The sequence below is a fragment of the Mirounga leonina genome, unplaced genomic scaffold, assembly GCF_011800145.1.
Source record: "Mirounga leonina isolate KUSES-001 unplaced genomic scaffold, KU_Mleo_1.0 Mir_176, whole genome shotgun sequence".
Taxonomy (NCBI): domain Eukaryota; kingdom Metazoa; phylum Chordata; class Mammalia; order Carnivora; family Phocidae; genus Mirounga; species Mirounga leonina.
In genome coordinates, this window is record NW_023270454.1 from 39030478 (window position 1) to 39045236 (window position 14759).

At 47.2% G+C, this 14759-nt stretch overlaps 1 protein-coding gene across 2 annotated transcripts in view; it reads left to right on the plus strand.

Annotated features, from left to right (window-relative positions):
- The window catches only part of SLC10A7 (solute carrier family 10 member 7), a 257713-nt gene extending 253947 nt beyond the window's left edge, over positions 1-3766 (plus strand). For both annotated transcript variants that reach the window (XM_035022950.1, XM_035022951.1), the window contains one exon: positions 1721-3766. In XM_035022950.1, coding sequence (XP_034878841.1) covers positions 1721-1750 — 30 coding nt within the window. In that variant the 3' untranslated portion in view covers positions 1751-3766. The remainder of the gene's footprint in view (positions 1-1720) is intronic.
- Positions 3767-14759: the final 10993 nt, after the last annotated feature.

Here is a 14759-nt window from a genome sequence, read left to right on the forward strand (position 1 = left end):
TAAAATGTCTACTTTATTTTTTAATTTTCCAGACACCTAGTAACTTGTTTGCACAGCGAAACTATGTGTTGGAGCATTTAAAAAGTTTAATTAACATAGGAGCCCACACAATGTCAATTTCACCACGCTTAGCTCAGAATCTTGTAACTTATTCGATATCTATAGATTTGCTTTCCTAAATTATCAGCCAAAATAAAATCCGGGTGATTCATACAGAGTTTCGATGCTGTGTGTACCATCGGAGCGCCCGGCGGGCTGTGGGCTGGCTCCTCCCCAGTGGCTCAGACGTTACAGGACTGCCCCGAGCCTGGGCACAAGGTGGCAGCTGTTACCCGGAGAAGAGTGGGAGAAAGAGACAGCCAGTGGCGGGGGCATGCCCGGTGTGGTGTCCTTAGTGTCCTGGAAATGGAATCGCCATGCTACCACCTGTTGATCTCTGTGTGCTAAGCACATGCCCATCTTCCCCTGGTTCGGAGCGTGGGCCTTGAGCCAGCCTGCGAGCTCAGCCACTCCTCTCTGGGTGACCCTGGCCAGCTTATTTCACTTCTCTGTGCCTCAGACTCACGAGAACATCTGCTCCTCAGAGTTACAGAGGCTTCTCTGGCAGGGGTTTGATGAAAGCTAGCTGCTGTAATTGTCACTATTGTCATTGTCGTTCATTACTGTCTACAACACTGTAGCTAGCTCTGCTGTTGCCTCTGGACAGCTTAGGAAGGAGGCTCGGGGAGTCGAGCAACTTGCCCGAGGTTACGTGGGGCGGGTTAGTCAGTTCTAGAGTGAGGACCAGAACCCTGGTCTGTTTGGTCCCCAAAACCTTTCCCTGATACCACAAGGACACTCGAGACAGAAATACAACATTGTTTTTAGAAGGAGTGCCCTAGGTCCCCGGGATCCTACCTGAACAGGTTAGCCCACCCAGCACCTTCCACTTACCAGAACGGTAGCGATTACCATTCCTTACTGGGTACCACTCAGAGCTCCAGTCCGCCCACTCAACAGTTGGTAGAGGAGCGGTTTAGTACCTTTTTATTTCTATTACTATTTAGCCCTTTTGAAAACTTCCATTTATATCTGTCGATGTGTATACGCACTGTTGGTCAGCATTGATACACATAAATTTTGACAAAGAATGAAGAAAAGTATTTAAAAATCCTAATATTCTGTCAAAAATATGCAGTTGTAGTGAACAACAAATTAAACAGAATGAAGTTTGTCTTCTGGATGTTTAAAAGCAGAGTGACAGAAGCATTTCCAAAAGGGAGGCTAAATTGGACAATGCTGTTCATTCTCCTTTTGCACAGAAACCACTCCAAACCCGGGAGGTGTTGGCTGCCTTAGAATAATCCAGAAAGTGTGGAATATTTGCCCATCCCATTTGACCACAAAAATAAATACACACTGTCAATCATAAGGGTATCCATGAGTATCTCTTCTGCTTTACAAATAGGACTGATTGAGACCCATGGCCACCCTCCAGTGTACAGCGGGATGGTATGAGTAGCCAGAGGGGGCCGGAGAAATGACAAAGTCCACTAGCCAGTGAGGTGGGCAGGTGGACCTGTTTGTGTCCAGAGGTTTGGATTGTTGGTTAGGTAATGCTATCGGGGTGGGTGGGCTTCGTCTTCCTTCTAGTAGCATAAATTATCTGGTGTTAATGGATGCTTTCATTTTGTTCATAGATACTGTCCAGCTCTGAACATCATGTTGTCCTTTCTTACAGGGAGTGAAGTTGACGAGGCCAACAGTGTAAGAAAGGAGGCACTCTTCATGCAGCGATGTATATATGTACAGGATTGTACATACAAACAGTTCTGAGGGCTTGTACTTGGGAATGTTGCTTCGATGCATATTTTATTTTTTTACACAAAAATATGATATAACAGTTTAAGTGCCTTAAAATGTATTTGACAGGAGTGTTACGTCCAAAACCTACTTTGTTGGTTACTGCCAGGGGTGGTACCATATCTTGGAGTGGTTTAATTTTTTTTTTTCCAAGCACAGGAAACCATGATCGTGACAAAAAGCAAACATGCTTTCCTCGTACCACCTTCACTAGTTACTGTGCTGTTTGAAATGAGGTCACACCATCAGGAAAATCCCTTCTGATGACAGTGAAAATTTCCAAAGTCTTATTCATGAATACTTTGATTTACTGTGTGATTCTTTGTTTCTACAACTGTGACATGTCTCTTCCTTATCAACTCAGCAGGGGTCATGGATTGCATAGATGCAGAAAGGCATAAGTTATCTGCATTTCTTGACATCATTTTTTAGACATTCCTTCAGATAGTTTCCACACAGAAATTCCTCAGTCCCATTATGAGATTGTGGTGTTTTGGGTCTTAAATTTATTATAAGGTGCTTCAAAGAAAGAGCCTGATGTTTGAGTTAGAAGCAAGTGAAGTTTTGAGGCAAACTACAGGACTTGCATTCGGGATTTTTAAAATTTCCATTTATTTTCCCTTTTTCTGCCATAATTTCTTTCTTAACTGTTTTCCAGCACACTTGCCAACTCCTAACAGCCAAATGTGAGATGTAAAAATGTTACAGTCAGTTTGAGAACAGCAACAGTTAATGATGGATTATATTCACATTCCACAACTGAGACCAAAATTTTTTCTTGCTACACAGATGTCTGAGCACGAATTGCCCCTTTTAGCCAGAAGCAGCCTGTTTCATCCTTGAATTAAGCACACTGAAAGGCATTTGAGACAAGTTATTAATGAAAATTTCCTTGGCAGATTTGACAAGTGTTTGCAACAATTTCTTAAAATTAAATCATATTGTTCTTATGAATAAATAAAAATATAAAGGTCATGGACACAAACAAATGTTACATATACACATTCTGTCTAGCCAGATGGAAAGAAAAATGGGCACAGAAAATGCAAAACCATTCATTAACCAAAAGATCAAATAAAACAAGTCCCCAGTTGGGCATCAGCTTTCAAAGGAGAATTCAATCTTTGCTTCCACTGTGGCTGGACGAACTTTCACTGGACCCAAATAGAGAAGAAAGCGATATAGAGAATTAAAGGACACTGTTCCTCTGTTTCCTGCCCAGCATTCTGTCACGTCCTCTCTGCATGTCCTCTCTTGATTTCACAGGCAGTATCAGCATCCTGGGTCACACTGACGCTGACTCTGTGGTCAGCAACGGAAAAGAGCCTTCCTTAGAAACTTACCAGGTTTATCAGTAGCGTAAATTCATATTATCGTCATGACCCGGTCTCATCTCGTGTTCCTTCTGACCATTTCAATATTACTGAACCTCATAAATTTCACAAGAGTTATCCTCAGTGTAAGTTTTAAGGCTAGCACCAGACTCTGCAAAAATCTATGGTGAACAGGCTGTTTGTCAAGAATTTCACTTATATCTAAAACTCCAGTAATTTCGATGCTCACAAATGGAGCACAGAAAGGTTTTCATGTTTTGTTCCTACAAGTTTCTTGGAATTTCAGAGGCAATGGGGTTGTCTGTCTGAGCTATAAAAATCTTTCTCCCTAGCATTAGAATACTGATTTTTTTCTCCCCAACGTATCTACCTCTATTGTCTAACACCTACAGTAGGTGTGATTATGGGATAAGGTTCAACTGAAAATGCTATAACATGCTTTAAAAAACATGTTTTGTTTTCAAATAATCTCTACATAGTGCATTTTGATGGCTTTAGTGATACGTTTATGCCTATTTCTTTTTTTACACAGTTACTGTGGTGTATTTTTCCATAAAGAATTAAAAAATAAAATCAAAATTTATTTGTAAGTCATGCTTATTGGGATTTAATTATTCACCTCAAAATATTTTATTATTGTGTTATGCACTGTCAGGCTATCCGTTTATGCATTTTTTTTTTTTGTCTAAATGTATTTATGAAGGAAATACATTAGATTATGTTTACTCATTTTTCCACTTGGTTTTTTTTAAGTGGTTGTTACGAAATTTGATTTTTTTAAATGGGTGATAATGTTAATCTTTTCATGTGTTCTTTTCTAAGTTTTAAATTCTGTATTTTTTTAAAATTCCCTATTCTGTTTAAAACTAACACACCTCTGGCTAATGTTCAGTGTTTGTTTATGCTAAATACCAAATTTTTACAAAAGGACTGGTGAAATAATAAAGTGGATTATTTATGATGAATGGAAGATGGAAATAATTCTATGATTAAACAAAGAGATGTTTCAGAAATCACAAGAGAACCTGTGGCTTATTTTTAACCTGGTTTCAGATGCACTCATAATGCCTTCCAAGTCTCTCGATTTCTCTTTATTCATTCCGGTACTATTATATCATTTATGCCTAAAAACACATAAGCTTCATAATCGTCCAGGTAACCATGTCATCAGTACCTCCTCCATGGCATCATGTTAAAATCCAAAATTCGCCCTTGCTTTTTGGTTAGAGTTGTTTTCTCTGCAACAGGGTTGAGAACCAAAAGAGAAACCTACCCAACAGGAGGGGCCAAATTTAAGTGATCTGAATTTTAGGCACCCCCGTCATATTTTCAAGGGATAGAAAAGACAGAGCCTTGGAACACCTTTTCCAAGCACAGTGTTTCTTTACGAGCACCTCACCTTGTGTGGAATTCCATATTTGTGTCTTCTTCTTTGGCTGTTTTCCTGGCTTAGCAATCCTCTTCTCCCTGGCAGGCTGTTGGAAATGCCATCCCCTCAACGAGGCTTTCCTGCCCGCCACCCAACTCCAAGCCAGCACCAGACTTGCTCCCTGTGACATACCCTTAGAACTTGTCCTTCAAGTTCTGAAACCTTTGCCTCATCTGATCATGACGTTGCATATGTCTCCTACAGTGTGGCCCCCATTTCTGTTTCTCTGCAGTGCCTAGCACAGTGCCTGGCTCAGAGCAGTAACCAAAAAATGCATGTCAATTTTCTCAGCTGTGATCTTAATAAGTAGGACATGAACCTTCGAAATTCTGAGAGAGCACTTCCCTACATATAGATCACTACTAGTTTACAAGGAAAACTGACTTCTTTACTGCTGTTCCTATCTGAATAAGACTGGAGCTGCATCGTGCTACTCAAGAGAAGTGCATTACTTCATAGTGGTGTAAATACGAACTCTCCAAGGTGACATTGCAGGTGTGAAAAGCAAACAACTTTCATCTTCTCTGCTCTGACAGCACAGTAAACCCTCAATAATTCAGGCTAAATCAGGTTGGGTCAATCGGAATTAGTGACTACTTTATATGCATAAAAAATAAAGAGTTTCCCTTGTAGAAGTTTTAACATACTACAAAGAGTAGATACAGATTATTATGATTATCATCCTATCATTGGTTTGTATAGAGACATAAATGAAAGGTCTTATAAGAGTGTATTCTCTCTAGCAAGCCAACTCATCTTATTTACACTATAGGACAGTTTCTCAAATGTGAGTAAAATAGAACCTCATTCAAAGGGAAAAAAAATTTCTCATAGACCCTGGGAAACTCATCTACAGAGCCAATTCTGAGAAACTGCATTAAACAGTATACGACCGTAACTAACAATCCATCGGGGCCCATGTGCTTGTGGACACAGGCGAGGACGAGACCCATGAAATCACAGCACGATTCTGAGTCATAGATGGTCCCCTGGATGATTTCAACAACTGAGAAATTCCAGACAGCCCAGGGTTTCTGTGAGACCAGGCCTTAGAGTCCGCTGACAGGAAAAGACAACACACTGAAGAGATCGATCCTGGCCTCAACCATACGCGTAGATCATTCCCTCCACTATTCCAGATGTGAAATCCTTACAACGGGGTTGGTTTGTACTCACTGCTGGAAGTTCTAGAGTCTGACTCTGGGTGTTCATGGAGAGCACTGTTGTCAGTGGGCATCCTGGGCTGGTTTTGCCAACGTGCTAAAAGCTCATCCTGTATCTTTTCCACCAATACGTGTTCACCACGACTTCCTATCCTGGGCCCCGCTCCACTGGCATCTCACGTGTGGTGTGTTCTGACAGTGCCCTCGCCCCACAGCCGTACCTGAGAAGTCCCATGCGTGTTGAAGATGGAGCAAAATACCATTTTATCACTCACCTCTCTGCTTACGAAGCCAAAGAGCGTTGTGTGACATCCTAGATTTGTTACTAGGATCAAATGAGATAATCCCCACAAACAGCTTGTCACAGCACCTGCCACTTGGCAAGAACTCAATTAGCGGCAGCCATTATCATTGCCCAACAACGGATGGGACCTGGGTAAACCACGCTGGATGTGTAGAGTCAGGTGTCAGGCTCAGTTCTGCATGACTCCTAATTATGCAAAAGACCTATTACAAAGTCCATTAAATGTCACTAATCAAGTCAGGAGGTGACCAGGGCATGAGTCTTCCTTCATCAGTTAATGAAGATACCTGACTCTGAATTTCAAGATGGTTGCAGCATCTATCCCTGTCTTCCAGCAGGGATAGGAAGGCCCTCCCAGCCCACCATTCTATCTGGGTCACGCCTTTTTCTGCCTACTCCTAAGAACTCCAAGCAGAAACTTTGCCCGGTTTCCCCCAAAGCCCTGAGTCTGGCTAAGAACCATCTGAAAAAGCAGTTGACGGACAGAGCTGCCCCCATATTGATTCCGATTGACTAATGCCTGCCTGGGATGAGTTCTGATTCGGGGGGCTGCTCCCAGAGCACATCCCTCTCAGAGGGCCCTTCCTTGAGCTCCCTGCATCCAGGCTGAAACGTTCCCCTTCCGCTCAGTTGAGTGCCACCGTGGTCCTGGCGTGGCTGGCTGTCCATTCCACACGCCCCCTTTCCACTCACCCCTTTAAGGTTAACATTCCCAGGAATTCCGGTGTCCGATTTTTCTTCCCATCCCCCACCCCCTCCTTTTCCCAGTGCCTTTCCCACGGTCCCAGCATCAGCCACCTTCTGTAAACCAGCAAGAGCTCCCAGATCAGTAGCCCTGAGTGTGCATCTGACTACATTTGGACGTTCCCACGTGGGTATCCTCAAGGCACCTCCAACCCCACACTCCTGAAGAAAAGCCAGCCACCTTTTCCTTTCCTTTCCCTACACTCAGTCCTCCCCAGGCCCACCTCCTATGTTGCCACAGCAGCCAGGCCTGGTGACCCATCCCCCCAGACCTTCACCTCTCCCTTTTCATCTTCACTAGTCACCAAATTCTCTTGATCCTATTACAAATCTTCTCCTTAATCTCCACCTTCCTCACCCCACTACCAGTGTCTTAAAATACCTTAAAAATGTTATTTTCTTCCTCCAGTAATACCTTTCTCCAATCCAGGGCACATTTATCAATCGCCTGCCATGTGCCAAGTGCTCTGCTAAATTCTTTACATGAATTAACCCCACTTAATCCTTAAGACAATTTTGACATTGGTGTGATTATTCCCATTTTACAGATTAGAAAGTGGAGCCTCCAAGAAACTAAGTTCCAGGTGCCACAGCTCATAAGTTGTGAAGCCTGGATTGCCTCCTGGGTTGCTGACACGGCCAGCACCTCTGTGCTAATGACTCCCCATTTTCAGGATCCCACCACAGCCCCCACCGCCGTGAGAGACAATCATCGGTTATTACCAATTGCCTACTGCATTTCTTCACTTGCTATGATACCACTTATCAGGTTGTGCTGGACTATCTTTGTCCACATATCTCTCCCCCTCTAAATAATTCACTTCTTCAACGGAGGACTTTGTTTTGCTTATCTCTATAACCCTGATGACTAGCAGAAAGTTTGCCTGATATTAGGGACCTCAATAAAGGTTTATTGAATAATGAGTTAACCTATAAAGCCCTCCAGATTACTTTTCTGATTCTGGAGGGCAGATGTCTTCAGATTATGAAACACTATTTTTGGAGAGTAGCATGTGACTCAATTATCATTCAGTGAATGGAAAGCATCATGTGAATCAATCTACAAATGCTTCTGAAAGGACTCTTTTTTCATGAAAACAATAAAAATAATAATGACAGTTTCAGGGCCAGAGTATCTAGACCTCAGTATCCCTCCCGATGCACATTCCTTGTTTTGCCATCCGCTGTGGGAACCATCTCTCTGGCTGCTGTATGTGCAAGGGTCCTGAGGTCAAGGTCAGACATCCAGCCTGGAGAAGCATGTAGCTTTTGGCCCCAGGCTCATCAAACAGACCCTGACTCTCTGCCCTTCGTCTGCCTTCTGCTTCTCATTCCTCCGGGACACACATGCGTCCCTGCTTACCCTCCGGGGACATTAACCACTCAGCCCCAAATGCTAAGTGAGGATCCAACCAAAACTCAACTGGCGAGGAGAATGCATGGGCAGATGCAAGAGAGAGCACTGGGCCAGGCATAACAAGGCCAGGCAGGCCAGTTATTGTAAAGGGAGCCCTACATCAGGGCCTTTTACCTCTGGGTCACTGGTTCAAATCCAGCCAGGCCTCGGCTGACAGAAAATCATTACCAGCTCTGTGTCAGGTTGCTTGACAGATGGAAAATGAGTTTCTGTCTCCGTCCAGCCAGCAAGTATCCACATCACACTTGGCACTAAGCAGCTCTCGACTCTGTGGAGACAGAGGAGAAGTCAGGCGACAGTCACCCTGGGGTCAGGCAGGTCCCTGAGGTCAGGCGAGCCTGCCTTTCAGCGTTCTCTGCGTGCGGGTCTGACAGCCTCCTTGTCTCAGCCTTTTCACGAGCGCTTTATTAATCTGCTTGTACTTTTTTTGTCTGAAGACATTGTTTAACAAGTCGTTTGAAGTAATGGAACAGCTGAGAAAATCTGATTCCGTGGCATCGAAAGATGAGCAGCCAAATTATAACAGGATAATATCTAAGAGGACATTTTTTTCTCCTTGGTTGGGCTGGGCCAGGCCAGGCTGGGCCGGGAGCCCTGGGCCGCTGAATACATCCAGCGGCAGGGGTGGGGCTGCTGGGCAGGGTGGGCTGGAACCACAGGCTTCACCCTGAAGCTCCCTAGATAAGGGGCAGTGGGAGACAGTTCCCTCTGGGGCATTTGATTTTCCTCTCTTCTTCCCTCTTAAGAGCGTCAAAGCCACTGGTCTAAAGGCATTTCAAGCTTAGAAGAATCCTCCTTCCCTTCCGGTGCGGAGACTAGCTCTGCCAACCCCTCGGAAGGGTGTCAGACACCCACACACTGGGCTTTCCTCATCACAGCCACGTAGGAAGAATTCACACCCAGCACCCTGATGGTTCTGAGAAATGCAGAGCATAGTCTCACTCGGCTGCATATTTCCCAACCTCCTCCCCTTCACAGGGGCTGAGAAACCTGTCAGCGCTGTGCCACTCTGGGGCCGTCCTTGGAGAGCTTCACCATCAAAGGTGTTCTTTTTAACTCTTTCTGGGATTGCCGCCAAGTTGCACCCCTCCTGGGTCATCCAGGAAGCCCCCAGTCCTCCCAAGACTGACTGAACAGAATGAGCCCATTCAGCTATTTAGATCCATCCCCAGCGAGTTTGCTGTCTGAGATTCCCTGGCCAGCATGGGGCACACTGCGTGGTCCCCTCTGTTGACGCTCTAGAGTGTGGGAGCAATGGGTCCCACGATTCTAGAGTTCACCTGGCTTGTGGCAACCTGGCCAAGGCATATGGAGGGACCTTCTGAGCCATCTCTGAGAGCAAAGAACCAGGGAACCCATAGTCACATTTCTGTCCCTGAGAAACCCACTTTCCCCCTCCTTTCTGTGTCCCTCAAACCCTGCTTGTTAAGACAGGAGCCTGGGGTCCCCAGACCTGAGCTTGACCTCACCTCACCTCTTATTTGGTTGATCTGGGGAGGAGAGACAGGAGCACAGAGAAGAGCACAGGGCTCAGGACCACCATGGCACCTGCCTCTCTCACTTCCCCGTCTTCTTATCCTCTCCTCGGAGATTTGTGAAGCAGAAAGGAGCCCCGAAATGCCCAATTTGCATTTTTCATTCTGTTCCCTCTCTCTGTTGGACACACCGGTATTATCAAATAGAGATGACTCCAGTTGTATCTGTTGTTGTTCACATATACCAGCAGTTTTAATATAGATTCCCTGCTGCATCTGAATTTCTGTGAGGGCTCTACCCATATGTGCAGTCACTGTTACAGCATATGGTGTTACTTTCCTTGACAAACCGGACAGAAGCTGGGTTTTAAAGTTCTGTGCATGTGTGTGCACGTGTGTGTGTGTGTGCACTCTTGGTTTTAGTTACGAAGTCATATATCTTCATGGAAAAAAACATCGGAATGGAGTAGAGCGAGAGCGGGGTCTGCAGAGCCCGCTTGGGAGACCTCTGCCCCCCAGCCCCTCTGCTCTTCGCTTCTCCGACTCCCTCCACCGCTGCAGCCCCGAGCCCACAGGGCGGCCCTTCTGAGTCGCCTGCAGCCGCCTAGCTTCTCCGCAGAGCCCTCAAGGCTACTTTCAAATGCGGCCCCGCGCCCCCTCCACAAAGAGGAATGGAACGTGAAGAAGCCTGCAGCACAAAACCCAGGGACAGAGAGAGGTCTTTGGAGGATTGCTTGTCTGCTCACGTGTGGGAGGGCACAGAGGGGACAGGGTCAGCAAAAGGGAATGGGACAGACACCGGCCTGCCAGGCTGGGCCTGAAGCAAGCTGTGGTCTTGGGCCCTTGGACTAGCCCTGATCTTCCAGTACGTGAGACACCCCAGGGAAGGGCCCTCCCTGCTGCCCCCGCCCGAGCTGCGCGAAGCTTCCACCCCGAGACACTCGTGTACACAAAAAGAAGCAGATGCCTTTGTGCTCTCTGGCTTCCTTCTCTAGCTGTGCTTCTGGAAGCATGAGGACGATTTCCAAGTGAAGGCCGAGGGCTTGCCTTGACATTTAGAGAGGCTGTCTTTGCGGAAGGGCGAGACGCAGCATCCGACTGGTCGCCAGCGCTGAGCCAGGCACACAGCAGATGCTCTGTGAAATGTTATGTGGAAGTGAACTGCTTCCACCCCCAGTCCCACCACTGCGCTGTGTCCTTCTGCAAAACACCGCTCCCCCCGAGTCTGGTTTCCTGCTCTGAAATGGGGGTGAGGATGGCACCTCACAGAGCTGTTTCCAGGATGGAATGAGGTCACTCACATAAGGGAATGACGTTAACTCCAAAGGGTGACAGGAATGTCAGAGATGGGAGAGCGGAGTCCTGTGTATCAGATGTGCCCCCAGAATTGAGGTTTTAGGGCTAAAAGCTGCTCTGATGTACCCACTGACGTTATTCTATTCTCTGGCTAAGAACATTGTAAGAATAATCCTTCCCCACCCCTCCCCCACCTCCACCAATGGAACTCAACGGAGCTCAGTGGAGCTATTTCCTTTTGGGTGGAAAAAATATTTATTTTTCTAACACGGGCTGTATGAAAAAGAGGCGGGGGGGGAAGGCTGCTCACCACCGCCCTGGACAGCCCTGGCTACACAAAATATGCACAGCGTCCTTCCAGCACCGAGACTTGGTCTTATTTACACTTATTTACATATCGAGCGAGATCTCCATGGCTGCCTGCCCGGAAGCCCTATTTTTCATTGTTGGCCACCCAGCTGCCCCCTGACCCTTCCTGGCACTTTTCTGAGGATTTCCGGCCACTGCTAGCCTGTAGGGAAGGGCAGCAGATAGGCTCCTTGGAGGGGAGCTCAGCAAAGGCTAAACTCCCCCAGAGGCCCCGAAATTCAGCATCTCACAGCCCCTTTGGCAAGGCGATTCCCAGTCTGCTGAGGCCGGTCCCCCACGGAGCAGAAGGGGGTTTGGGCTCTGGCTGGTGGGCCAGCTTAGCAGCTTGGCCGGCTGCATCCCATGTGGACAAAAGGACAGGGGAAGGGGGAAGCAGCTGCCGGTTCGCTTCCCAGCTTCCCTCTCTGGCTGCGCTTCTAGGAGAATTAGGAAGAGTTCCAAGTGAAGGCAAAGGCCTGGGTCCGAAATTTAGACAGACTGGGTTTTTTTCCTTCTTTTTAAAACACGGCATTTCCTAGACAGAGCAATAAAATATATATTGATAAATATTTTCCAAGAGTGCCCTCTAGTGGAAATCTAGAGGCAGGAGCACATCTTAGGAATAAGCGACTTGGATCCCAAACTCCCGGAAAAAAATAAAGTGCATTCAAGCGAGACCTCCTTCACACGTGATCTGAAAACATATCACGTTTCTCCCACGAGGCCATAAAATGTCACATGGCCTTAATTGGAAACGAAGGCTGCCTTAAGTCTTTAAAACGAAATCGTGCTCTACTTTTGGAAGTGGAAACCATCATGTTCTATGGACGGTATTTTGGGGCCCAAGTGCAGAAAAAGCGTGTGGAACGGGACGACGAAAGAGAGTCACTGGTCGCATTCCTAGGCTGGCACGTGTTGCTGGCTGAGCGCTTTTACTTGGGCTGTGGGGGAAGCCAAGGCGGCAATAACGTCCAGCCTCAAAGGCCACACACACTGCTGGGTTTTTACCTCGGAGGATGTGGGACAATGAGTCATTTGTGCCTCTTCCTGGTTCTTCCTGGCCAAGGTCAGCTTTCCCACTGGAACCGAGCAGCTTGGCGCGGGGCCCGAGCCGTCTGGAGCCTCTGAATGGTGCAGAGCCCGCGGACGGGGGGCGCCCCCACCGCGCTCCTGGGGTGGGCGGCCCAGGTCGGGCTCCCAGGCAGCCCCTGTCCAGTCGCAAAACCTCACTCACCCTGCTCAGTGTAGCAGCCAGGGCCTCCTCGTGGAGGCCGGAGGAAATCATCAGTCCCAAATAAAGGTTCCCCGGGGCCCCATTCTGTGAGAGGGTAACTCGAATGGCTTCTGACCATTCTCATCCTTGCTGGTGAGCTTGGCAAAGATGATTCACTTCTATCCGCTTGGGTGGATTCCGATTCATCTCGTAACCACTGCCACTACCAGTGGTGAGGAAAGAGCTGCTGGTCATTTATTGCTCCATTCAACAAATGTATTTTGAGCACCTCCTCTGTCTCAGCATGTTCTAGACTCTGGCCACCAAGGCAGACAAGGCTCTGATCTCGTGGGAATTACAGTCCAGGGTGGAGATGGATGACCTACAAGATACCGTGTTGAGCCTCTGAAGGGAACTAACAAGAGTTAATTGAGTGAGTAGCAAAGGACGGAGACGGCACACTGATTATACCTCCGACTGAACGTGTTGCTTCGCTAGCTCTTTCCAGTGGCACAGTCTGGCCTGTGTCCTGAAGAGACGCCGGGGAGATGCTCCTCCACCAAACCAGCTCAGATCTCAGCCCACACCCCAACCTTCCTCCTGAGCCTCCCTTCCTGCGGTGCCTCTCCTCCCGTAGCCCAAGGGACAAGTCTCCGGACTCAGGGAAAAGATCGCCCTCCACTGATGCGAAACGCATCCCTGACCAGACCTCGGGCAGGAACAGGAGGGAAGAAAAGGCCACCAGAAGTGACCACTGACAGTTCCTCGGCTGTGGGCGGGGAAAGATAATAACGCACTCAGCTACACGCAGATGGCAGTGTGCTGATAGTTCGAGTGCAAGGACAGATAAGGGCATATGCCCACCCGGATGAAGTGTGTGGGCAGGCCTCCCTGAGAAGTTTACATTTAAGCATCTATTGTGTGCCAGCTATTTACCGAGTCAGAGATCGAGGATACAAAGATAAAGAAAAGTGCTTCCCGTACCTTCAAAAAGTTCAGAGCCCCGTGGCGAAGTAATTATCTCCTAGGATTAAAACAACAGGATTTCAAAATAGCCCTAAGGTCTATCACTCACAATAAATCTGCCAAGTAATTCATGCCCCATTTTAGAGATGTGGAGACTGAGCTATGGGATATGAAGGACCTTCCAAAGTGGAGCTCATCAGTCACACTGTCAAGTTTGGGCTAAGGCCCTTCCTACCTCCCAAATATTTTTTTTTTTTCTTTCGTACAGCATGTTGCTTGGTGGAAATGGGGATGAACCGTGAGATCCCAACGTCTCTCTCAGCCCAAAGGTTTCATGGGGGCACACTGCTCCGTCCCACGTGGGTTAAGAGAACACTGCCCTTTGCCCTTGTCTCCCAGCACCTGGCTGAAGGACTCTTCCTCCATCTAGAGAAATAGGTTTCTTAGAGAAGTTCTGTTCAGCCGAGTTCTCAGCCCCAAGGACTTACAGGAAGTATTTTGAGGAGGAAGGACAGAGGGACAAGCAAAGGAGAGATGATTGACCTGGACGTCTTTCACCCCAAAGTACCTGTGCTTGGATCCGTCTATGTATGGGGCTTCCATTAAGAGCAGATTCTTTTTGAAAAAGGAATTCTGAAGATTGGGAGAAAGGGAAAGAGGTGGATTGGGATCAGGGGCTGGGTGTAATAACCTTCATCTTGGTGTTGGGTCTAGGGCCCAGCTTGGAAATTGGACGATATCACCACCCTGCCATTGGCCACTCCATAGAGGCAGGGACCATGCCTTTCCTCCCTCGGTATCCTGCACCTTTAATACAGATTCTGCCACGTGGCGGGTGTTCAATCAATGTTTACCTAAGTGATCTGAATTAATTAATCTGAATTAATTCAGGCTTCAATTAAGTCTCCAGCTTGGGCGCCCTCCCTTTTTACTCCTTAATGTTCAACCTCTCATCTTCCGAGTCAGTGGCGACCATTCCCAGAAAGGGCTGGAGATACGACAAAATGCTTTCCTCCAGGATCCAGGGGAAGCCTTCAGGAAACACGGCCCATGGACCTAGCACAACATGGACCATGCTGCCTCCCCGGGGCTATTCTACAAAAATAATTGCTGGTCCCATGGGTACTTCTGCTTTACACTCAGGAAGAACTGGGAGCGTGCTGCATGTCTGCTCGCACTGGAGCAATGAGGCACAAACATGAGCCTGGGAGCATGGTTCTTGGAGGCC